General features: G+C 43.1%; 2 protein-coding genes across 2 annotated transcripts in view; both read left to right on the top strand.

Annotated features, from left to right (window-relative positions):
• RHPN1 (rhophilin Rho GTPase binding protein 1) overlaps positions 1-13,811 on the top strand; it is a 43,830-nt gene extending 30,019 nt beyond the window's left edge. The window contains exons 9-15 of the mRNA XM_074263971.1: positions 4,074-4,230; positions 4,629-4,748; positions 7,165-7,359; positions 8,485-8,561; positions 9,430-9,576; positions 11,233-11,391; positions 12,213-13,811. Coding sequence (XP_074120072.1) covers positions 4,074-4,230; positions 4,629-4,748; positions 7,165-7,359; positions 8,485-8,561; positions 9,430-9,576; positions 11,233-11,391; positions 12,213-12,395 — 1,038 coding nt within the window. The 3' untranslated portion in view covers positions 12,396-13,811. The remainder of the gene's footprint in view (positions 1-4,073; positions 4,231-4,628; positions 4,749-7,164; positions 7,360-8,484; positions 8,562-9,429; positions 9,577-11,232; positions 11,392-12,212) is intronic.
• Positions 13,812-16,527: 2,716 nt separating this feature from the next.
• Positions 16,528-20,936, top strand: LOC141540229 (rhophilin-1-like). Its single transcript, XM_074263982.1, has 3 exons — positions 16,528-16,722; positions 18,379-18,537; positions 19,361-20,936. The coding sequence occupies exons 1-3, from the start codon at positions 16,537-16,539 to the stop codon at positions 19,541-19,543; spliced, it is 528 nt and encodes a 175-aa protein (XP_074120083.1). The 5' UTR covers positions 16,528-16,536; the 3' UTR covers positions 19,544-20,936.
• Positions 20,937-24,853: the final 3,917 nt, after the last annotated feature.

Raw genomic sequence — 24,853 nt, 5'->3', positions numbered from 1 at the left:
TGATCAATAGTATTCAAGACTGAAGAGGCAAGAAGGTATGGGGACTGAGAGAAGGTCATGGGACTTGGGAATTCATTTTGTCAGTAATTTGACTAGAACATAAAAGTCAATTTATGTGAGACAATGCTGGGAATGTCAGTGGGAACCTGATTGTGGAGGACCTTAAAGACCATGGTGAGGAATAATTTAATTTTAGAGATAGTCAGGAGACATTTAAGGTTTTTCAGCAGTAACATGGAGTCAGAACTGTGCCTTAGGAAGATTCTTCTTCTAAGACAGATTGGAGACTGCAGATAGGGAAGCCAGTTGGGGAACTGTTATGGTAGTCTGGAAAAGTGATAATGAGGACCTGATGGTGTCTAAATGGAAAGGAGACAAAGGAATGGATGTGAGAGAGGTTGTGGAGGTAGAATCCATTAGATTCAGCAACTCATCGAATGGGGGATGGAATGCGTGCAAGGTGGAGGAAGAAAGACTCAAGGATGATTGATACTAGAAACTTGGGTGATTGGGAGGGTGGTAGTAAACTGGTCACAAGTAAGGAGATTTGGAAGAAGGGCAAGTTTAATGGGAAAAATGGGGATTTGTATTTTGGGACATGAAGTAGAGATGTCCAGGAGGAAATTGATGATACACAATTGGAGTTGAAAATAGAAATAGGATAGGATAGATAGATTTGGAAACCATTTGTAAAAGTAATAATGGAGCCCATGGAAATTGATGAGCTCACCAAGGAGGAAGAGAATAGAGAGAGGAGAGTGTACAGGATACATTTTTGTATCCCTTCTTTGTACATATAAATTTAGGAGTAATGAACCAGCAAAGGTGACTGGGAAGAAGCCATCAGGCAAGTGGGAGAAGAACCAGGAGAAAAGGGTGTTGTGGGAGCCAAGAGAAGAAAGAATATCTAGAAATAAAAAGTGGTCAGCAATGGCAGAGGCAACAAAGAGGTCAAGATGGATGAGAACCCCCCCCCCAAAAAAAAAGCCCACTGGATTTAGTAATAAACAGATTAACTGTAAGCTTGGGAAGTACTTCTTTAGTTAAGTGGTAAAACTGGAAGTTGGATTGCAAAGGATTAAGAAGTGAAGGGGAAGTGAGGACATCGAGGAACAAATATAGATGAATCTAAGTGTTTGCCAGTAAAAAGGGAAGAGAGAAATAGAAAGATAACTTGAGCGGGTGGCCTGCTGCAGGGGGGGAGGGGTTCTGAGGATAGAGGACACTTGAGTATGTTTGTTAACCTAAGAGAAGGAGCCAATACACATTCACAAAGAAGGTGAAAGGGAATGGTCGGAGGGACAAGTTCTTGGAAAACACTGGAGGGGACTGGATAAAGAGCATAAATAGAAAGAACACCTTTTTTTTTTTTTTTTTTTTTTTTTTCAGACTGGAGAGGGAAAAATGCCTGAAGGTACGGAGGGGTTTTGAGTTGTAAAGTAGGAAAGTTGAAGAAGCTCACATGAATGAAACCGAACAGTCAGATAGGTAGGAAGACAGGCAGGAAACCTAGAAAGAAGCAAAACTGATTTTCTCAGTAGACATGGTGGCAATCATCTGTAGGGAGAGAATTAGAGAGCTGTAAAACTGAGAAACAGGTTTGGAATAGCCAGTATGGGGAATGTGATCTAATGTCACTCAGGGAAAGCCAATGTTAAGTGGTAAGACTAGATCTAGAAGACATTCTTAGTCTTAAATCTGTTTGCTAATTGTTCCTCCTGGACCCTGATCATCACCATTATTATTGATCAAGACCCAACCCAATTAATGAACCGATTTTCAAGTTGTTCTTCCCAGTCATGAGCTACTCATTGCATTACAAGTTACAGGCGTTATGGTGTCAAACATGGCCAAGCTGCTCACAGTATTCTTAATGGCAGAATCAGAGTAAAATGTAATTAACGATAAAAACAAAAATATATAGAATATAGATAATCTTAACATGTGGTTTTCTAAGTTAATATGCATCCTGGAGGGATCTTAAGTTTTAACAGTTCAGAGTGAATCCTCCCTGGAAGTCTTTAAGCAAAGGCTCCATGACTACTTATTGGGGGTATTGCAGTGTGGGATTCCTATTTAGCTAGGGATTGGACTAGATGGCCTCTGAGAAGCTTTGCAACTCTATTGTAGGGGCTTCTGGGACCTGGGTTCAGATTCTGCTGTGCTATTACTTAATCCCCAGGGGATGCTGGTTAAGTCAATTTTTTTGACTGTAAGATGAAAGGGCTTGAACTAGTTCATAGGTTTATAGATTTAGGGCTAGAAGGGATTTTAGAGATTATCCAGCCTAACTACCTCATTTTATAGATGAGAAAATATAGAGGTTTGGAGAACTGATTTGTTTACTACAGTTATACAGGAGAGAATTGGGATTTGAAGCCAGGTTATCTCACTCCAGTCAAAGTAATCTTTTTCTATGTGTGCCCCTTTGACTTTGAAGGTCCCTTTTTAAAAATTAAAGCTTTTTATTTACAAGATATATGCATGGGTAATTTTCAAACGATGACCCTTGCAAACCTTTTTGTTCCAAATTTTCCCCTCCTTCCCCCAACCCCCTCCCCTAGATAGGTAGTCCAATACATGTTAAATATGTTAAAGTGTATGTTAAAGACAATATATGTATATATACATATTTATACAATTATGTTGCTGCACAAGAAAAATCAGATCAAGAAGGAAAAAAAAACAGAAAGAAAACAAAATGCAAGCAAACAACAACAGAGAGTGAAAATGCTATGTTGTGTTCCACACTCTGTTCCCACGGTTCTCTCTCTGGGTGTATATGATGCTTTTCATTACTGAACAAGTATAATTTTGAAGATGAAAAACTGAGGTAAAGAAAGGTTTGCCCTCTTTCTAAAGGAAGACTTGCTCAGAGTTAACCAACTCCAGGCCCAATGCTAGTCCATTGTGCTATCTCCAAACTTGGGCAGACAGATGGAAGGACTCAAGGTGTAGTTAGCTCTTTGGAGTGGGAGGAGATCAGGAAAGACCTTCCCTTCATCCCACATAACTTGTGCTTTCCATCCTTTTGTAGAAATGATGATGGTCGGGAATGGGCCAAGAAATGGCTGTAATATAGGGGCTTTTCACAGCCAGGTTTCCACATCATAGCTCTCTGCTTCTCATTCCGTCTCTCTCATCCTGTCTTTTTATCCATCTGATCTTTACCTCAGCCTCTGTTTCCATGTCTTCTTGTCTCTCCATTGCTCAAAAAACATAGTTCTAGTTTTTTCATAGCTCTGGTTTCTTTGCCTCCACAGCTGAACCCTAGGATTGAGATCAGGACTGTGAGTGTGTGTGTGTGTGTGTGTGTGTGTGTGTGTGTGTGTGTGCGCACACACGTGCACATGCTTCCTGCTTGTGAGAATTCAGGCCTTTATTCTCATGATAGGAAAGGGCATAAGATAGAGAAGGAGGAATAGATGTTAGAAGTTAGAGACAGAAAAGTATAGATGGCAGATGGAAGAGGTGGAAGGATGAAGGAAGGGGCAGCTGCTGTAAATGGAGGGTGGGATACAGGAATGGGTGTGAGGATAGTCAGGATGATAGATCCAAGGAGACAGGAAGAAATGGAGAATAAGACAGGAGCAAAGATTCAGAAGATGGTGGATAGAGGTGGGCGTTGAGGAAAGTATACAGCTATAGAAGAGCGTGGGCTATGTGGAAGAAGAGGAAGAGAGTGCGAAGGGATGGAGGTGATGGGAGTAAATGAAAAGGAAGAAGCAGAAGGGACAGAAAAGTAGATAGAGAAGAGCAAAAAAATAGAAGAAATGATGGAGCAATGGAAGAGGAAATAGGTGAATTTAAAGAGAGGAGAGTGGAGAAGGTGAAGGGATGCAGGCAGGCAGAAGACTGAAGGGTATAACTAGAGTAGAAGGAGCTGATGGGAGAGAAAGGTGAAGAGAGAGGTGGGGATGAAGGCACATCAGCAGGAGCTGAATGGGGGATGATAGCGATGGGGAGGAAGCCCAGGCAGTGAGAGTCTGGAGGGCTGGGAGCTGGGAGGTGCCGGGGCTGCAGGCGGTTCCACGTACTTTGGTGGGCCATGCTCAAGCTACCACTGCTGGCAGGTGGAGGACGTGTACTCCCTCGTGTACCAGACCATGGTCCAGCCTCCTGTTAGAGACTACGTGCCCTTTTCCTGGACCACCATGGTGAATGTCAAGGCCAAACACTTCCGAGGCCTGTCCCACTACTATGCTGCCATTGCCCTCTGTGATGGGCCCGGTGAGTAAACGCTTGCCCCATTCAGCCCCGGGGCTTCCCTTCCCTTCCCACACTGCTCCCAGGCCCAGAAGATAAAATACATAGAATCACAATTATATTGAAATAAAAATGTGATTTTTTTTTCCCATTCAAGTTCATGGACCCTTGGAGGGGAAGGTTGATGGACCCCAGACTAAGAAGCCCTACACGAAATAACCTTTGAAGCCCAGGCCCCTTCTTGTTTTAAATCTATGATATAAACTAAATACTGAGGGCATTGGGAATCCCAGAGTAAGCAGGGAGAACTTCCTGAAGGAGGCGACTCAGAATCAGAGAAGACTCATGTTCCTGACTCTTGGGCAGAGTGATGTGCAGGTCACGGATGGCCCAACCATCTTTCCCTGTTCCTCTCTTGGCAGTTGTAGCAGACTCTGAGATCCCCAAATATGAGAAAGCTTTTCTCCAGTTCCACGTCACGGTACCGGAGGGCCCTTCACTGCCCGTTCTTCTGCAGGACTCAGAGGAGCGGAGAAAGCTCGGTAAAGGATCCAGCAGGGATGGAGGAAAGGGTCCCAGGGGCCTCAGCCTGGGGAAGCTGGGGATGGTCCTGTAGAGCCTGTAGCTTTTGCTCCATATGTCTTCCCAGTCGCCTTTCCTCCTAGTGCATAAGCAGGCATGTCATAGAGCCTGGTTCTCTCTATCTGAAGAGAGAAGGAAGCTTTTTTATAACTCACAGAATCTCAGGGTGCAAATCACACAAGTGAGAAAATTCTGAGGACACGGCGTGGTGACAGTCCCGCCTGGCCCAGTTATGGTGGGAGAGGGGGGCTGTCAAAGGCTCTGGGTTTGTGCTGCCTCGGACCCTTACCGGATGTGTAACTTTGGGCAAACAAATCAGGGGTTTGGATTAGATAATCTCAAAGTCATTACAGCCAGGTGGCTCAGCGGATAGAAGGCTGGGCTTGGACTCAGGAGGAGACTTCCTTTCTGGCCTCTGACGCTTAGAGGCTGGACAAGGGTTTACAGTTTACTCAACTATAAAATGGCAATAATAGCATTTACCTCCCAGTGTTGTTGTGACGATTAAATGAAATAATATTTGTAATAAATAATATTGTAAAGTCTAGCATATCATTAGCATGATTTATTATTATTATTATTATGGTCCCTTTTAGCTCAAAATATTATCATCCTAACACTAGTTCCTCCTGCTCTTGCAGACCTGGATATCTGGATTCTGTCTTTGGTTCTTCTCCCCAGTCCAGTTAGATCCTTCACCCAGCTCAGCCTCCCAGACACTGAAAGTGTTATCGGAGTCCCAGCCCCTTTCTCACCAGCCCTCCCCTTCCTAGAAATTTTCCTGCCTGAACTCAGCAATCTTTACTCAATCCCTACTTTGCTCAATTGCTTATAGACTCAGCCCAGCCCTACCCTTTTGCTCACAAGGTCACCACTCCCCCAGCTCGACTCCTCCTTTGCCTAATTAATGCCATTGTTGACCCAGCAGAGATTAGAGCCGGCTGCCTAGCCCAGCTGGGAAGAAGCCTCCCACACAGGGCAAGATTTCCCTCCTCCCCTCAGCCACTCCCCTCCCATATATGCACATGGCAGGGTATGTGATCAGTGCAGAGATTTCAGGAGAAGGAAAGTGATCCTGACAGAGGGAGGGGTTCAGGGGGGCTTCACTGAGGATGGGGGGCTAGATCTGGGCCTTGCAGAGATGGGAAGGGGAAGAGAGCAGGAAGCCATTCACATTTGGAATTAGCATTGGCTGGAGAAGGAGGAACTGAGGCAAACTGGATTAAGTGACTTGTCCAGAGTCGCATAGTAGTCAGTGGCTGAGGCCAGATTTGAACTCAGGGAGAGGAGTTTCCTGACTCCAGACCTGGCGCTCCTCCATCGTGTATTAGAGCTGTCCAAATGCTGAATAGGTTGTTTTAGGAGGTAGCGAGTTTTCCCCATTCCTAGAGATCTTCAAGAAACTGGACAACTGACTGGAATGTTGTAATAGTAGACTCCTGCTCAGGGACAAATGGACAAGAGATGCTTTGTAGTCACTTCTAACTCAGATATATTGTGATCTGGAAAATGAGGAGGTTGGATAGCTCTCTTAGTGTTCCAGCTCAGAGAATGATGGCTTGAATGATGAAAAAAGCCTCGACTTAGATTTTAGAGGCCTGGGTTTGAAATCTGCCTTAAATACTTACCTCTGAGAGCCTCAGTTTCTTCAGTTGTAAAATAGGGATATTAATACCAAGCCATTTACCTCAAAGGGCAAGCACTTTGTAATCCTTAAAGTGCCATAGAAATGGGAGCTATTATCATTTCATTAGTCTCATAATTGCCTTAAAAGTTAAGCAGGGGTAATTTATTTTTTGCATTACCATTATCCTGGCATGTATCATATCTTTCCTATGAAAGAACAAATAAATAAGCATTAAGTGCTTATAACAATAATAGTAATAAATAATGAGGATAGCAGCCAGCATTTATGTAGCACTTTGAGGTTAGCAATGTGTTTTTACAAATAGCCCTTTTTGTCCTCACAAAAATCTGGAAAGTAGGTGCCCGTTTTATCCCCATTTTGCATATGGGGAAACTGAGGCAGACAGTGGTGAGTGACTTGCTTAGAGCTGGGACTGGATTAAGCCCAGTGGATCCACTGAGCCACCCTGCTGCCTACTTCATGCCAGCCCTTATTCAAAGAACTGGGGAGAGTAACCAGATTCCAAGTCCCATGAAGACAGGCTTATGGCTTATTTATATTTTCCACCTCCCTAGTTCTGAGCAAAATGCTCTATAAACAGGAGGTGCTTAATTAAAATTTTTGAATCGACTTTGATTAGCAAATTCAGGCTTCCTTTTGCTAGTTCTGTGGCGGGGTGAGAGCCCCCAAACTTCAGGAGTTCTGTAGCGTGAGGGGTCCGTTGTCTCTAACTCCTCTGGCCTCCCCAGCGAAGGCGCACCTGCAGAAGGCCATGATGAATCATGAAGAAGCCCTGCGTCTCCACGCGGTCTGCCGCATCCTCCGAAAGATGGACCTGCTTCAGGAGGTCGTGTCCCTGGCTCACAGACGCTCCCTGGCCAAGTACTCAGAGATCGACCATGAGGATGACTTCTTTGAGACTGCCGAAGCCCCTGAGGTCCACCGTGAGTGGGGACTCGGTGGGGTCCCTTGGATGATGGGGGGGTGAGGGAAAAGGGAGAACGCTATGGAGGGAGGGACGAAGGAGGAGAGAGGCCCTGTATCTCCTAAGGTCAGAGAAGTCTTATTGACCATTTCCCTCCTACTGCAGATAAGGAGATCAACTTGTTAATTATTCATCTCTGTCATGTGAGTTGAAGTTGGGGACCTGGGTGCAGGGCCTTGTCAGCTACTTACCTGTGTAATTATGGGTTGGGTCTCTTAAAACAAGGAGCTTAGTCCTTTCTATCTCAGGCTCTTTTCACATTTTTCTCGATGCCAGATCCTCGCAGTACAGAGGAAGAGCAGAGGAGAAAAGGTCCTTGCCCTTCACTTGCTAATATCACAGAGGAGTCAGTAATCCCAGAGTCTAGATAGCCTCATTTTCAGGAGTTTTGCTCTTCACTTTCACCTTATTTTCACATGGACGCAAAATAGAATTGTAGAGTATTTTTTCATGTACTGTATTAGCTCATTTACAACAGAGAATGCCATATTTTGTGATTTTATTTTATTTTATTTTTTTTAGAACATGGACTATTATTAGCTTATAAAATATTTAGTCCTGGAGGGACGGCAGATCTACTTTATAGATGGGGAAACTGAGGTCCAGAAAAAACAGGATTCTAATTGGCCCATTAATTCTCTATTTAGATGGGTAGAGCACTCAACAAGAATCTCCCTTTTCTTTCTGTTTGTTAACTGGGCAATGGGAGGCTTTCTTCCCATTGGGTGTGTGAGCTTTAATTGGAGAAGAGTGAATCAGTGTGACCCAGAGAATCCAGGAGAGAAGTAAAAGTAGATGATAGGTAAAGAAAAGCCCTTTTCCTAATTCCTCTGGAGTGGTATTTCTGTCTGTGTATTTCTTGGGGGAGGGATTGTTGGTTAAGTGACAGATGGTGTGAAGAATCTTGGGGGCGAGGCCAGAAGGGAGTGTTTAATCTGTGAAGACTTCCTGTGGGAAGTAAAAAAAAAAAAAAAAAAAAAAAAAGTGTTTTTATGTCACTTGAGAGGAAAATGATGGATTAGGCCAGTCCTGGCTTTTCTCTTCGGTCGTCAGTCTGACTCATTTTTTATTTTTATGTTTTCAGCCAAGACTCACCAGAAGCCAGAGATAAAGACGCCCAACTTCTCCCAGGTGAAGGTGACGGACATCTTCCATCGCTTGGTACGTCCTCAAGGCTCTCGTGGGCACCTGTACTTTTTGATCAGAACCCAAATCCATTCCTTTCTTAGTAATGATAACTAACGTTTATATGGCGCTTATGAATATTCCTAAGCTTTTCACAAATAAATCTCGTTGGATCCTCACAGCAGTCCTCAGAGGTAGATGCCATTATCTCCATTTTGCAGACGCAGGGTGTTAGGAAATGAAATGAATTTATCTGGATCACACAGCTAGTAAATGTCTGAGACTGGATTTGAACTCAGAACCAGTGCTCTATCCACTATACCAACTAGCTGCCCTTTTTGCTGGTGGTCTTGTGTCTATTAGAAGTGGATGGAGCCTTCTCCCTATTTCATATCCCGAGGAGCACAGAGGGCACAGAACAAGCTGATGGCCAACTCTAGAATCCAAGACTCTCCCTCCTGTACATTTCCATCCTTTTCTCTCTGACAATGGGTTAAAAAGCCCTATTCAGGAACCTTCAACATTTCTAAACCCTTTCTTTCTCCATCTGTGCTCTCATTTCACCTTTAACCCTGTCTCTGAAGAGAGTAACCCTGTTTTATTCCATCAAAACAATTTTTATAAAAGATAGTAAATTAAGTTAGGAAACTGAAGCCCAGGAAAAGGAAGGAGGTCACGTAGTAAGTCACAGCTTCTGGGTGGATGAGAAAGGGGCAGGACTTTAGGTAGTACGGAGCAATCTAAGCCAGGAATTTCTGACTTCGAGTCCCCTGGGGCTCCTGTACAATATGCTGCTGTTGATTGCAAGGAATTCAACCCCAACAAAGCCTTGGTAGAGTGACGGGGGAGAGTGACGGGGGAGCAGATGCACATGGCTGAGCCTCAGGCTGCTGTCTCCCTACAGGGGCCCCTGTCCGTGTTCTCTGCCAAGAACCAGTGGCGACTGAAGGGACCCATCCTCCTGACTCGAGGTGAAGGTGGCTTTGGATTCACTCTCAGGGGAGATTCTCCTGTTCTCATTGCAGCTGTAATCCCTGGGGGCCGGGCTGAGGTAAGTGAACCCCAAATTTCCAGGGGTCTGGCCCTGCTCTCCAAAAACCCCAGGGCTTAGAGGGAGATGGGAAGGGAAGGTGCTTCAGTGCTGTTCAGTCAGAGACTGAAGGGGTAAACAGCCTGCCCTCTGGGGCTGTACCCCGAGAGACCCTTGAAGGATGATGAGGAAAATATGGCACCTGCCCTCAGGGTCTTGGCAGGAACATTGACGCCAGTGGCAACCTGTCCAGCTCAGCATCCCTTTATACACAGAGATACTGGAATGTGCTGAGGAGGCTTCCTGGAGAAGACCAATTTGGAGCCAGGTCTGGCAGAAGGAGAGGGGGCAGGGAGTCTCTGACTTCTCAGGCCATTCCTAGCTAGAGGAAAGTGACTGTATCATCTACCTGCCTTCTGCTGGTTATATGTCCTCAGGAGTTTCCTGTTGGACTGCCCAACCTGGAACCTGAGTTTTTAACTCATGTCCCGGCTCCTCACCTCCCCAAGTATGTTTGTCTGACCTCAGCCCTGATCTGGACCTGGCCCAGAGGAGGAGAGAGGCTCTAGGATCTCGTAGTCAGAGCCAGAGGGGACTTTTTCGAGAACCATTATTCCAGCCCTCTCATTTTACAGAAGAGAAAACTGAAGCCCATGGAGATGAGGGTCTGTCTGGTGGTGACACAGATAGCATGAAACAGAGGCACTCAGAACCCAGGCTTTCCCCGTTGTTCATTACTGATCTGGAGCCACAATACCTCCAGGAAGCCTTGACTAACCTCCTGAGTATGTAGAGATTTCTGTATCCTCCCAACCAGTAACCTCATTTAAAAAAAAATTATAGTAGAATGGGTGAAAGAGCCTTTATTTACTTTTGTTGGAGGGACAGCCAGAGTTAAGTGACTTGCTCACTTACCCACCTACTAAGTGTCTGAAGCTAGATTTGAACTCAGGTTCTCCTGAGGCACTGTACCACTTAGCTGTTGGGTGCAGGTTTAGCTTGGGTTTAACTGTTCAAGAAAAGGGCCTTATCGCTAACACAGGAATGTTTTGCATGATTTGATATGTATAACGGGTATTGCCTTCTCCTCGGATAGGAGATGATAGAAGGAGAGAATTTGAACTGAAAATTAAATTAAAATTTTAAAAAGGGAAGGACCATAGATTTCATCTGATGGAAAAGTCTGATGTTAAGCTTGGTCAGAAAGCCTGGGTTTGTGCCCTGGCTCTGACTTCTTCTGAGAGTGTATCTTCAAACCCCCTGTTCCTCTGTACCTTATAGGGCTGTTGTGGGAGAAAGTGCTTTGTAAACCTTTAAGTATTATAGACATAGGAGTCATTCATGGTAGTCTGTTGAAGGTTGATGTAGCGAGTCAGTGGGAGAGAGCTGGAGTTAGTCCTGGGAACTCCCAAGCCAGAGCTTTTTCTACCTGGCCATAGGGAATCCGAAGGGCTGAGGATGTGGCCAGTCACTGCCTGGTCAGCAAAGCCAGGGCCACATGCCATGTTTGAATCTGCTGCTCCCAAGTAGACTGACATGATCCAGCCCCACATAGGCTGATGCGTTGTCTGAGCTTGGGAAACAATACTGCCCCTTTGCAGAGAGCTCCTCCAGAAGCCAGCCCCCTCAGGCCAGGGCTTACTTTCCTAGGCTTACCCCTTTGGCCCCCTTCTGCAGGCAGCTGGACTGAAGGAGGGTGATTACATTGTCTCCGTGAACGGGGAGCCCTGCAAGTGGGGGAAGCACTCGGAGGTGGTGGCCCTGCTGACAGGTGTGGGAGAGGAAGGTGTGGCCATCCAGGTGGTCACACCCCAGCGGGAGGAGCCGCTTGGTCTGGTAATTATAGCCCCAGGAAGGGAAGGGGGTTGGGGGGGACCCAGAAGTCAGTGAGCTCTGCTCTAGGAGGGGAGCCCCGGGACCACTCGGTTCTGACCCCCTCCCCTTATTTAATAGGAGTAAACAGTTCCAGAGGGAAGATGGGATTTTGTTTCTTCTTTTTTGTGGCTAGGCATTCAGATTGGGTGACTTGCCCAGAGTCACCCAGCTAGTAAATGACTGAGGCCGGTTTGAACTCCAATCTTTGTGACTCTAGAGCACTTGCTCTATTCACTGAGTCACCTAGCTTTCCCAAGGATGCTTTCTTTAATAAGCAAATCACGGAGCTTCAGGTCAACCTGTACCTGAACACTTTACTCCATCCATACCCACAAATAGCCTTTGTTTGGTGGAGAACTCACTGGGTCCCTAAGTAGCCCATTCTGGTTTGGAATAAGCTCTAGTTGTTGGAAGCTGTCAAATTAAATCAAGCCAAAAACCATCTCTAATTTTTACCCATTGCTCCTGGTTTTGACTTCTTCAATTAAACACAGTTTTAAGCCTATTAACTTTTTAATTTATTATTTAGTATTTTCTAATAATTCTGGATAATTTTTTTTGTCTTAAGGATTATCTGTTGGTTTTAGATGACTATATATGGGTATCATCTACTATTTGGTTTTTTTTTTTTTAATTTGAATGTTTCCTTTGAAAAATTATCTTTGCTGAGTCCTTATCTCTCTGCATGTAAAGATTTGAGGGGTGATCTTGGGAATGATGGGTGGGAGATGGAGATGATAATGGGAATGAGGGTCTCACACCCATTCTCTGTGTGTGAGCAGGTGGAGAAGAAGGCGACCACCTTGTCCTCAGTTGGACTCTTGCGCAGCGACAAGGAAAATGGTGGACAAGCTACCCTGCCTGGGCCTCTCCTTGGCTGGAACAAGAAGGCTAAGCGGGGCCAGGGCCTGAGGCGGCTCCAGCCTTTCTCCCCATCAGCAGACAACACACCGGCTTCCCGCTGAGCACCTGCCCTGGGACATCTCCCTTGGCTCTCCCTAAGGGACTGGTGACCAGAGGGCAGAAGTATCCCTTGTTCTGGCTTGGGAATGTTGGAGAGACAGCTAACTTCTGCCTCGTAATGGGAATGGGGCCTGAGGATTCATTCCCCTAATAAGGCTCAGTTAGCCCCTATGGAACCTCGGGACTATTGGTGGATGACCCAGGCTTTTTTTCCAGCTCCATTCCCCCCTAGGAGTGTTGGAGGTGGGAAGAGGTCCCAGAATCTCTTCCTCTAAACCTTGTAAACTTTAAAGCACTAGCGAAACGAGCCCTGTTCTTACTATTCTCCTGAGACTTGGTGATATAGTAGAGCTAAAACTCGCACTTGTAGCCAACAGACAGGGATTCAAATCCTGGCTATGGCACTTGAGTAAGTCGTTTCTCCTGTTCAGCCTCAGTGCCCTTACGTGCTATAGAAATGGAAAGGGCTTATCCCATTGGACTGGATTAGTGAAAGCTCTTGTTTCTGTAGCATATTAGAATATACAAAGCACTTTCCTGAGAAGGGAGTCCTAGAATTATTTTCTGTTTTTACAAAGAACAAAAATTGGGATCAAGAATGACGTTACTTGCTCAATTATCCGTTCAGTAACAAAAACTGAGACTTAAAAACTTTGGTCTTCTGAGTCCAAGTTCCGGGTCTGTGCTTCTGCCTTGGGATGAGACAGGCCACAGTGGTGGGGACTGCTCCCCCCACCCAAGCTGCCATCCTCCTAAGGAGGAATAGGATTCCTCCTCCTCCTCCTCCCCCCACAGGTTCAGCCTCACAGACTCCACCAAGATAAGAGATGGCAGGTCCCTTGTTCTTTTGGGTGTTTATTGGAGACCCAAAAGAAAGGTTTTTTAGTGAACCTGGAATTCTGTTCTGTAGTTTTGCAGGAGAGGAAACAAATCCAAGACAAGATACAGGGTGAATCAGAGGTGGATGTAGAAGCGGGACCCAGGTCTCCTGGTATTCTGCACACTACTTACATTAACAGAGAATTGTGCCCAGTAAACTAGGGGAAGGACAGGACGGTGAAATGGGCCCTGATTCTGGGCAAGTCAGCTCTCTCAGCTTCAGTTTTCCCCTCTGAGAAATGACATTAGAATTCTTCATCTCTAACGACCCAAGGAGTCTTGAGTTCTCAGGGGTAGAACCTTCTCCCCTCAATCCATACTCTGCTCTCTCCTGCAAAACTTAGCTCAGGTATCTCCTCTAAGACCTTCCACAATCACCCATTTGAAGTTACATTCCCTCCTCAAATTTCAGTCCTTGACCTGGTCTCCATTACATGTCATTGTCTCACTCTTATTTCTGTAGAAGCAGTGCCCTTTCAGCTGAACTCCTGGAAGGCAGAGACCTGAGTAGTAGGCACTTAATAAATGTTTGAGTCAAATGGAATTTGTCTCTGTGGTTGTGGGGAAGGGCAGGATCGTGCTTCTTTTCATCTTTTATTTTTAATTAAAATATTTTTTTCTCAATGATATTTTATTTTTCAAATACATTTAAAGATAGTTTTAAGCAGTAATATTTGTAAGATTTTGTATTCCAATTTTTTTTCTCTTCTGCTCTTACCTCCAAGACAGCAAGCAATCCAATATAGGTTTTACATAGACTATCCTTTTAAACATATTTCCATATATGCCATGTTGTACAAGAAAAAATCAGATCAAAAAGTAAAAACAAACAAACAAAAAAACCCCACAAAAACTGTGAGAAAAGAAAAAACAAATGAGTCAACAAACAAACAAAAATGAAAATGGTGTGCTTCGATCCATTTTCAGTATCCATAGTTCTCTCTCAGGTTGTGGATGGCATTTTCCATCCTAATCTATTGAAATTGTCTTGGACAGGATTCTTCTTAATCTCCAGTAAGACAGGCCTGAATAAGATGAGAAGAGAGAAAAGATATAAGACACAGCTCGGAGAATCCAGGGACAAATTGGGGTGGAGGGAGACAGGGAAAGCTGGCCCTTATTCCTGGGTCCACATAATAGGAGGAGCTTGGGACATCCCACTTTCCCCCCAGGTTTTCTGCACATCTCAAAGCACCTAAGTTTATTAAGTAGGGATAACATAGAAGAGATTCCATTTCAGGTATGTTTTGGAGTAAGAAGAATCTCTCTGGCCTGCTATGACTTTTTTCCCTTCCAACTTCAAATCCAAATTTTCCTGTCCTCCTACTCCCAGTAAATTCTGGGTTGTCATTGGCAAGGATGGTCCTCATATTTTAAGTTGGGATTGTCCAGATATTCGAAAAATCCTCAGAAAGTTTACAAATGAATATATGGGTTCTTATAAGAGTTTCATTGGTTTTTTAAATTCCCAACAGGCAGGGAATGGGAGGGGAAAAATCAATATTTGTTCAATAAAAATACAATTTAATATTTTAAGGTAACCTTGTTTCACCCCTGATCTTATTGGGAATAATTCTAGTTTATCCCCATTACATATGATGCTTGCTGATGGTTTTACATAGATGCTACTGATCATTTTAAGGAAGATTCCATTTATTCCTTTATTCTAGTGTTTGTTTTTTTTTTTTAAATAGGAGGAATGGATGTTGGATTTTGTCAAATGCTTTCTTTTGCATTTGTTGAGATAATTATATGATTTGTTAGTTTGGTTATTGATATAGCCAATTATGCTAATAGATTTCCTGATATTGAACCAGTCCTGCATTCCTGGTATAAATTCTACTTGATCTTGGTGTATTATCCTAGTTATAACTTGCTCTCATCTTTTTGCTAATATTTTATTTAAGATTTTTGCATCAATATTCTGTTTTGATCCTACCTAGTTTAGGTATTACCATCATATCTGTTATTCATATTCATAAAAGGAATTTGGTAGGACTCTTTTCCCTGTTTTTCCAAATAGTTTGGAAGTCCAAAAAGTTTGGATAGTATTGAAATTTATTGTCTTTTAAATGTTTGGTAGAATTCACATGTCAATTCATCTTGCCCTGGAGATTTTTTCTTAGGGGATTGATTAATATCTTGTTCAATTAATTTTTAAAATGTTACTATTTAAGTAATTTATTTCCTCTTCTATTAATCTGGGCAATCTATATTTTTGTAAGTTTTCATTCACTTCACTTATGTTACCAGATTTATTGGCATACAATTGGGCAAAATAGCTCCTAATTATTGCTCTAATTTTCTCTTCCATTGGTGGAAAGTTGACACTTTAAAAATTTTTTGATACTAACAATTTTATCTTTTTCTTCCCTTTTTCTATCCAAATTAGCTAAAGGTTTATCTTGCTGTTTTTTTCTTAAAACCGACTTTTTTACCTTTGTTTATTAGTTCGATTTTTTTTCAATTTTATTAATCTCTCCTCTTATTTTCAGAATTTCAAATTTTATATTTAATTGGGGGTTTTAAGTTTTTTCCTTTTCTTGTTTCTTTATTTTTTTTTTTTTTTTTGGTTGCATGGCCAATTCATTTATCTTTTCTTTCTCTTTTTTATGCAAATAAGCATCTAGAGATATAAAATTTCTCTTAAGAACTGCTTTGACTGTATCCCATAAATTTTGGTATGTTGTCTCATTATACAATTTAATATTTTGAATCATTTTTTGTTCATTGAAAATACAATTTAATTTTTCAAAAATAAATTTCAAAAATAAGTATAATTCTTTGGTTTCAAAGATGAAGAAAGTGAGTTCCAGAATGGGAACGTCATTTGCCTGCCTGAGATCACGTAGTATAGCATTCCACTGTGGTATTTTTCTCTTCTCTCTCTCTCTCTCTCTCTCTCTCTCTCTCTCTCTCTCTCTCTCTCTCTCTCTTTCTCTCTCTCTCTCTCTCTCTCTGTTCTCTCTCTGTCTGTCTGTCTCTCTCTGTCTGTCTCTCTCTCTTTTTCTCTGTCTCTGTCTCTCTAGAGTAAATTAAGTTAGGAAACTGAAGCCCAGGAAAAGGAAGGAGGTCATGTAGTAAGTCACAGCTTCTGGGTGGATGAGAAAGGGGCAGGACTTTAGGTAGTACGGAGCAATCTAAGCCAGGAATTTCTGACTTCGAGTCCCCTGGGGTTCCTGTACAATATGCTGCTGTTGATTGCAAGGAATTCAACCCAACAAAGCCTTGGTAGAGTGACGGGGGAGAGTGACGGGGGAGCAGATGCACATGGCTGAGCGTCAGGCTGCTGTCTCCCTACAGGGGCCCCTGTCCGTGTTCTCTGCCAAGAACCAGTGGCGACTGAAGGGACCCATCCTCCTGACTCGAGGTGAAGGTGGCTTTGGATTCACTCTCAGGGGAGATTCTCCTGTTCTCATTGCAGCTGTAATCCCTGGGGGCCGGGCTGAGGTAAGTGAACCCCAAATTTCCAGGGGTCTGGCCCTGCTCTCCAAAAACCCCAGGGCTTAGAGGGAGATGGGAAGGGAAGGTGCTTCAGTGCTGTTCAGTCAGAGACTGAAGGGGTAAATAGCCTGCCCTCTGGGGCTGTACCCCGAGAGACCCTTGAAGGATGATGAGGAAAATATGGCACCTGCCCTCAGGGTCTTGGCAGGAACATTGACGCCAGTGGCAACCTGTCCAGCTCAGCATCCCTTTATACACAGAGATACTGGAATGTGCTGAGGAGGCTTCCTGGAGAAGACCAATTTGGAGCCAGGTCTGGCAGAAGGAGAGGGGGCAGGGAGTCTCTTGACTTCTCAGGCCATTCCTAGCTAGAGGAAAGTGACTGTATCATCTACCTGCCTTCTGCTGGTTATATGTCCTCAGGAGTTTCCTGTTGGACTGCCCAACCTGGAACCTGAGTTTTTAACTCATGTCCCGGCTCCTCACTTCCCCAAGTATGTTTGTCTGACCTCAGCCCTGATCTGGACCTGACCCAGAGGAGGAGAGAGGCTCTAGGATCTCGTAGTCAAAGCCAGAGGGGACTTTTTCGAGAACCATTATTCCAGCCCTCTCATTTTACAGAAGAGAAAACTGAAGCCCATGGAGATGAGGGGCTGTCTGGTGGTGACACAGATAGCATGAAACAGAGGCACTCAGAACCCAGGCTTTCCCCGTTGTTCATTACTGATCTGGAGCCACAATACCTCCAGGAAGCCTTGACTAACCTCCTGAGTGTGTAGTGATTTCGGCATCCTCCCAACCAGTAACCTCATTTTAAAAAAAATTATATAGAATGGGTGAAAGAGCCTTTATTTACTTTTGTTGGAGGGACAGCCAGAGTTAAGTGACTTGCTCACTTTCCCACCTACTAAGTGTCTGAAGCTAGATTTGAACTCAGGTTCTCCTGAGGCACTGTACCATTTAGCTGTTGGGTGCAGGTTTAGCTTGGGTTTAACTGTTCAAGAAAAGGGCCTTATCGCTAACACAGGAATGTTTTGCATGATTTGATATGTATAATGGGTATTGCCTTCTCATCGGATAGGAGATGATAGAAGGAGAGAATTTGAACTGAAAATTAAATTAAAATTTTAAAAAGGGAAGGACCATAGATTTCATCTGATGGAAAAGTCTGATGTTAAGCTTGGTCAGAAAGCCTGGGTTTGTGCCCTGGCTCTGACTTCTTCTGAGAGTGTATCTTCAAACCCCCTGTTCCTCTGTACCTTATAGGGCTGTTGTGGGAGAAAGTGCTTTGTAAACCTTTAAGTATTATAGACATAGGAGTCATTCATGGTAGTCTGTTGAAGGTTGATGTAGCGAGTCAGTGGGAGAGAGCTGGAGTTAGTCCTGGAAACTCCCAAGCCAGAGCTTTTTCTACCCGGCCATAGGGAATCCGAAGGGCTGAGGATGTGGCCAGTCACTGCCTGGTCAGCAAAGCCAGGGCCACATGCCATGTTTGAATCTGCTGCTCCCAAGTAGACCGACATGATCCAGCCCCACATAGGCTGGTGCGTTGTCTGAGCTTGGGAAACAATACTGCCCCTTTGCAGAGAGCTCCTCCAGAAGCCAGCCCCCTCAGGCCAGGGCTTACTTTCCTAGGCTTACCCCTTTGGCCCCCTTCTGCAGGCAGCTGGACTGAAGGAGGGTGATTACATTGTCTCCGTGAACGGGGAGCCCTGCAAGTGGGGGAAGCACTCGGAGGTGGTGGCCCTGCTGACAGGTGTGGGAGAGGAAGGTGTGGCCATCCAGGTGGTCACACCCCAGCGGGAGGAGCCGCTTGGTCTGGTAATTATAGCCCCAGGAAGGGAAGGGGGTTGGGGGGGGACCCAGAAGTCAGTGAGCTCTGCTCTAGGAGGGGAGCCCTGGGACCACTCGGTTCTGACCCCCTCCCCTTATTTAATAGGAGTAAACTGAGTTCCAGAGGGAAGATGGGATTTTGTTTCTTCTTTTTTGTGGCTAGGCATTCAGATTGGGTGACATGCCCAGAGTCACCCAGCTAGTAATGACTGAGGCCGGTTTGAACTCCAATCTTTGTGACTCTAGAGCGCTTGCTCTATCCACTGAGTCACCTAGCTTTCCCAAGGATGCTTTCTTTAATAAGCAAATCACGGAGCTTCAGGTCAACCTGTACCTGAACACTTTACTCCATCCATACCCACAAATAGCCTTTGTTTGGTGGAGAACTCACTGGGTCCCAAAGTAGCCCATTCTGGTTTGGAATAAGCTCTAGTTGTTGGAAGCTGTCAAATTAAATCAAGCCAAAAACCATCTCTAATTTTTACCCATTGCTCCTGGTTTTGACTTCTTCAATTAAACACAATTTTAAGCCTATTAACTTTTTAATTTATTATTTAGCATTTTCTAATAATTCTGGATAACTTTTTTTTGTCTTAAGGATTATCTGTTGGTTTTAGATGACTATATATGGGTATCATCTACTATTTGGGTTTTTTTTTTTTTAATTTGAATGTTTCCTTTGAAAAATTATCTTTGCTAAGTCCTTATCTCTGCATGTAAAGATTTGAGGGGTGATCTTGGGAATGATGGGTGGGAGATGGAGATGATAATGGGAATGAGGGTCTCACACCCATTCTCTGTGTGTGAGCAGGTGGAGAAGAAGGCGACCACCTTGTCCTCAGTTGGACTCTTGCGCAGCGACAAGGAAAATGGTGGACAAGCTACCCTGCCTGGGCCTCTCCTTGGCTGGAACAAGAAGGCTAAGCGGGGCCAGGGCCTGAGGCGGCTCCAGCCTTTCTCCCCATCAGCAGACAACACACCGGCTTCCCGCTGAGCACCTGCCCTGGGACATCTCCCTTGGCTCTCCCTAAGGGACTGGTGACCAGAGGGCAGAAGTATCCCTTGTTCTGGCTTGGGAATGTTGCCTCGTAATGGGAATGGGGCCTGAGGATTCATTCCCCTAATAAGGCTCAGTTAGCCCCTATGGAACCTCGGGACTGTTGGTGGATGACCCAGGCTCTTTTTCCAGCTCCATTCCCCCCTAGGAGTGTTGGAGGTGGGAAGAGGTCCCAGAATCTCTTCCTCTAAACCTTGTAAACTTTAAAGCACTAGCGAAACGAGCCCTGTTCTTACTATTCTCCTGAGACTTGGTGATATAGTAGAGCTAAAACTCGCACTTGTAGCCAACAGACAGGGATTCAAATCCTGGCTATGGCACTTGAGTAAGTCATTTCTCCTGTTCAGCCTCAGTGTCCTTACGTGCTATAGAAATGGAAAGGGCTTATCCCATTGGACTGGATTAGTGAAAGCTCTTGTTTCTGTAGCATATTAGAATATACAAAGCACTTTCCTGAGAAGGGAGTCCTAGAATTATTTTCTGTTTTTACAAAGAACAAAAATTGGGGTCAAGAATGACGTTACTTGCTCAATTATCTGTTCAGTAACAAAAACTGAGACTTAAAAACTTTGGTCTTCTGAGTCCAAGTTCCGGGTCTGTGCTTCTGCCTTGGGATGAGACAGGCCACAGTGGTGGGGACTGCTCCCCCCACCCAAGCTGCCATCCTCCTAAGGAGGAATAGGATTCCTCCTCCTCCTCCTCCCCCCACAGGTTCAGCCTCACAGACTCCACCAAGATAAGAGATGGCAGGTCCCTTGTTCTTTTGGGTGTTTATTGGAGACCCAAAAGAAAGGTTTTTTAGTGAACCTGGAATTCTGTTCTGTAGTTTTGCAGGAGAGGAAACAAATCCAAGACAAGATACAGGGTGAATCAGAGGTGGATGTAGAAGCGGGACCCAGGTCTCCTGGTATTCTGCACACTACTTACATTAACAGAGAATTGTGCCCAGTAAACTAGGGGAAGGGCAGGACGGTGAAATGGGCCCTGATTCTGGGCAAGTCAGCTCTCTCAGCTTCAGTTTTCCCCTCTGAGAAATGACATTAGAATTCTTCATCTCTAACGACCCAAGGAGTCTTGAGTTCTCAGGGGTAGAACCCCCCTCAATCCATACTCTTCTCTCTCCTGCAAAACTTAGCTCAGGTATCTCCTCTAAGACCTTCCACAATCACCCATTTGAAGTGACATTCCCTCCTCAAATTTCAGTCCTTGACCTGGTCTCCATTATGTGTCATTGTCTCACTCTTATTTCTGTAGAAGCAGTGCCCTTTCAGCTGAACTCCTGGAAGGCAGAGACCTGAGTAGTAGGCACTTAATAAATGTTTGAGTCAAATGGAATTTGTCTCTGTGGTTGTGGGGGAGGGCAGGATCGTGCTTCTTTTCATCTTTTATTTTTAATTAAAATATTTTTTCTCAATGATATTTTATTTTTCAAATACATTTAAAGATAGTTTTAAGCAGTAATATTTGTAAGATTTTGTATTCCAATTTTTTTCTCTTCTGCTCTTACCTCCAAGACAGCAAGCAATCCAATATAGGTTTTACATAGACTATCCTTTTAAACATATTTCCATATATGCCATGTTGTACAAGAAAAATCAGATCAAAAAGTAAAAAAAACAAACAAAAAAACCCCACAAAAACTGTGAGAAAAGAAAAAACAAATGAGTCAACAAATAAACAAAAGTGAAAATGGTGTGCTTCGATCCATTTTCAGTATCCATAGTTCTCTCTCAGGTTGTGGATGGCATTTTCCATCCTAGTCTATTGAAATTGTCTTGGACAGGATTCTTCTTAATCTCCAGTAAGACAGGCCTGAATAAGATGAGAAGAGAGAAAAGATATAAGACACAGCTCGGAGAATCCAGGGACAAATCGGGGTGGAGGGAGACAGGGAAAACTGGCCCTTATTCCTGGGTCCACATAATAGGAGGAGCTTGGGACATCCCACTTTTCCCCCAGGTTTTCTGCACATCTCAAAGCACCTAAGTTTATTAAGTAGGGATAACATAGAAGAGATTCCATTTCAGGTATGTTTTGGAGTAAGAAGAATCTCTCTGGCCTGCTATGACTTTTTTCCCTTCCAACTCCAAATCCAAATTTTCCTGTCCTCCTACTCCCAGTAAATTCTGGGTTGTCATTGGCAAGGATGGTCCTCATATTTTAAGTTGGGATTGTCCAGATATTCGAAAAATCCTCAGGAAGTTTACAAATGAATATATGGGTTCTTATAAGAGTTTCATTGGTTTTTTAAATTCCCAACGGGCAGGGAATGGGAGGGGAAAAAATCAATATTTGTTCAATAAAAATACAATTTAATATTTTAAGGTAACCTTGTTTCACCCCTGATCTTATTGGGAATGATTCTAGTTTATCCCCATTACATATGATGCTTGCTGATGATTTTACATAGGTGCTACTGATCATTTTAAGGAAGATTCCATTTATTCCTTTATTCTAGTGTTTGTTTTTTTTTTTTTTTTTAAATAGGAGGAATGGATGTTGGATTTTGTCAAATGCTTTTTTTTGCATTTGTTGAGATAATTATATGATTTGTTAGTTTGGTTATTGATATAGCCAATTATGCTAATAGATTTCCTGATATTGAACCAGTCCTGCATCCTGGTATAAATTCTACTTGATCTTGGTGTATTATCCTAGTTATAACTTGCTCTCATCTCTTTGCTAATATTTTATTTAAGATTTTTGCATCAATATTCATTAGGGAAATTGTCTATAATTTTCTTTCTCTGTTTTGATCCTACCTAGTTTAGGTATTACCATCATATCTGTTATTCATATTCATAAAAGGAATTTGGTAGGACTCCTTTCCCTATTTTTCCAAATATTTTGTAAGTCCAAAAAGTTTGCATAGTATTGAAATTTATTGTCCTTTAAATATTTGGTAGAATTCACATGTCAATTCATCTTGCCCTGGAGATTTTTTCGTAGGGGATTGATTAATATCTTATTCAATTAATTTTTTAAATGTTACTATTTAAGTAATTTATTTCCTCTTCTATTAATCTGGGCAATCTATATTTTTGTAAGTTTTCATTCACTTCACTTATGTTACCAGATTTATTGGCATACAGTTGGGCAAAATAGCTCCTAATTATTGCTCTAATTTTTTCTTCCATTGGTGGAAAGTTGACACTTTAAAAATTTTTTGATACTAACAATTTTATCTTTTTCTTCCCTTTTTCTATCCAAATTAACTAAAGGTTTATCTTGCTGTTTTTTTCTTAAAACCGACTTTTACCTTTGTTTATTAGTTCAATTTTTTTTCAATTTTATTAATCTCTCCTCTTATTTTCAGAATTTCAAATTTTATATTTAATTGGGGGTTTTAAGTTTTTTCCTTTTCTTGTTTCTTTTTTTTTTTTTTTTTTGCATGGTCAATTCATTTATCTTTTCTTTCTCTATTTTATGCAAATAAGCATCTAGAGATATAAAGTTTCTCTTAAGAACTGCTTTGACTGTATCCCATAAATTTTGGTATGTTGTCTCATTATACAATTTAATATTTTGAATCATTTTTTGTTCATTGAAAATACCATTTAATTTTTCAAAAATAAATTAGTAAGTGGGAAAATAAGTATAATTCTTTGGTTTCAAAGATGAAGAAAGTGAGTTCCAGAATGGGAACGTCATTTGCCTGCCTGAGATCCCGTAGTATACCATTCCACTGTGGTATTTTTCTCTTCTCTCTCTCTCTCTCTCTCTCTCTCTCTCTCTCTCTCTCTCTCTCTCTCTCTCTCTCTCTCTCTCTCTCTCTCTCTCTGTCTCTCTCTGTCTCTCTCTGTCTCTCTCTCTCTCTCTCTCTCTCTCTCTCTCTCTCTCTCTCTCTCTCTCTCTCTCTCTCTCAAGAGAAGGGATGGAGCCTTTTTTCATTAGGTTTCTCAGAGAAGAAAAACTCAAGTTGAATTCAGAGTCCTTGGGGCAGGGGCAGAGAAAGGTCTTGGCTTTCACCCCAGCCTGTATTGGCCTTCTGCAGCCTCCTCCCACATTCCCTTTGAACGTTTTGCTACCATAATGGGAAATTTTGAAACTTTTGTCCCTTATATTGAAAGATGAGGATGTTAGGTCCTGTCCTAAAAATGTGTGTGTCCAAAGAGCAGTTCACTCAACAATTATGAGATGAATGACAATAGCTAGCATTCAGACAATGCTTTAAGGTGTTTTTTAAAAATGTATTTTATATTTAAGTTCTGAAATAAAACAAGCATTTCTAGAATATAGTATAATAAAAAAGATGATTACACATGAAACTACAAATTTACATATAGTTTGCTGTTCCTTTAAAATACACAACAATGTTATTGTGTAAAGTTCTCATTTCTTTTCTTTTTTTATTCCCTCCTCTTCCCCCTGCTCTGGCTTTACAAATATGATTTCATTTTATCCTGACAGCATCTTGGGAGGTTGGTACTGTTATCTGAAGTTAGGCAACTCCCCTAGGGTCACACAGCTAGGAAGAGTATGAGGCTGCATCTGTTCACCAGCAAAGAATACCATATGCAACTCAGGCAGCCTAGTAGTTACCGAGAGGAACCCAGCCTGTCCACAGTCAGAACGCTGGAAGTGCCTGAAAGAGAAGCTCCCGCTCACCCTAGGTGCAAGCAGCAGGCAGTGAGTGCCACAGGTCCCACAGCTTCCAGGACATCTTTCCCTCAGTCACCATAAATTTCCATCAACTTCTGGTGACCCAGGCTGGGTTCAGGCAGGATGAAGAGAGAGAGAGAGAGAGAGAGAGAGAGAGAGAGAGAGAGAGAAAGGCACAGCTGGATCAGCAGCTTTTCTTGCCAAACAACAACAATGGACGGCCCACAACCTTTAATGTCAGATCTGAATATCCACAATTCCTCTACTTCTTCTCCTCTTCTAACAGCTGCTTGACCTGGTTTGGTCTCTCCTAAGGAATAGTAATTAGCATAGGTTTTAAATTTACAGAGAGCCTGACATAATGTCATCTTATTTACTCCTCATAACATCACTGGGAAGTAAATGCTATTGTTATCTCCATTTTATACTTGGGGAAACTGAGGCAGCAAAAGGTTAAGTGATGTGGCCAGGATTACACATCTGTTGTCTGATAGAGTGTCTTCCTGACTTCAACTCTATCCCTCTCAGCTTTTGTAGCACCTGAGCACCCAGTCCTTGCTCCCACAGTCACTCTCATAGTCTCCATCCCAGGGACTGACTTTCCTTCTGACAGCTGCCTAGTACTGGGAAAGAGATGAACCATGG

Source organism: Sminthopsis crassicaudata, chromosome 1 (assembly GCF_048593235.1).
Source record: "Sminthopsis crassicaudata isolate SCR6 chromosome 1, ASM4859323v1, whole genome shotgun sequence".
Lineage (NCBI taxonomy): Eukaryota > Metazoa > Chordata > Mammalia > Dasyuromorphia > Dasyuridae > Sminthopsis > Sminthopsis crassicaudata.
Note: the sequence above shows the minus strand (reverse complement) of the source record. Positions and strands in the feature narration are given on the sequence as shown.

Bases quoted from the DNA above. Each gene is read 5' to 3' on its own strand.
- LOC141540229 (XM_074263982.1), top strand. From the start codon at position 16,537: ATGCACATGGCTGAGCGTCAGGCTGCTGTCTCCCTACAGGGGCCCCTG. The intron at 16,723-18,378 runs GTAAGTGAACCC...CCCCTTCTGCAG, and splicing joins TCCCTGGGGGCCGGGCTGAG to GCAGCTGGACTGAAGGAGGG. The intron at 18,538-19,360 runs GTAATTATAGCC...GTGTGTGAGCAG, and splicing joins GGGAGGAGCCGCTTGGTCTG to GTGGAGAAGAAGGCGACCAC.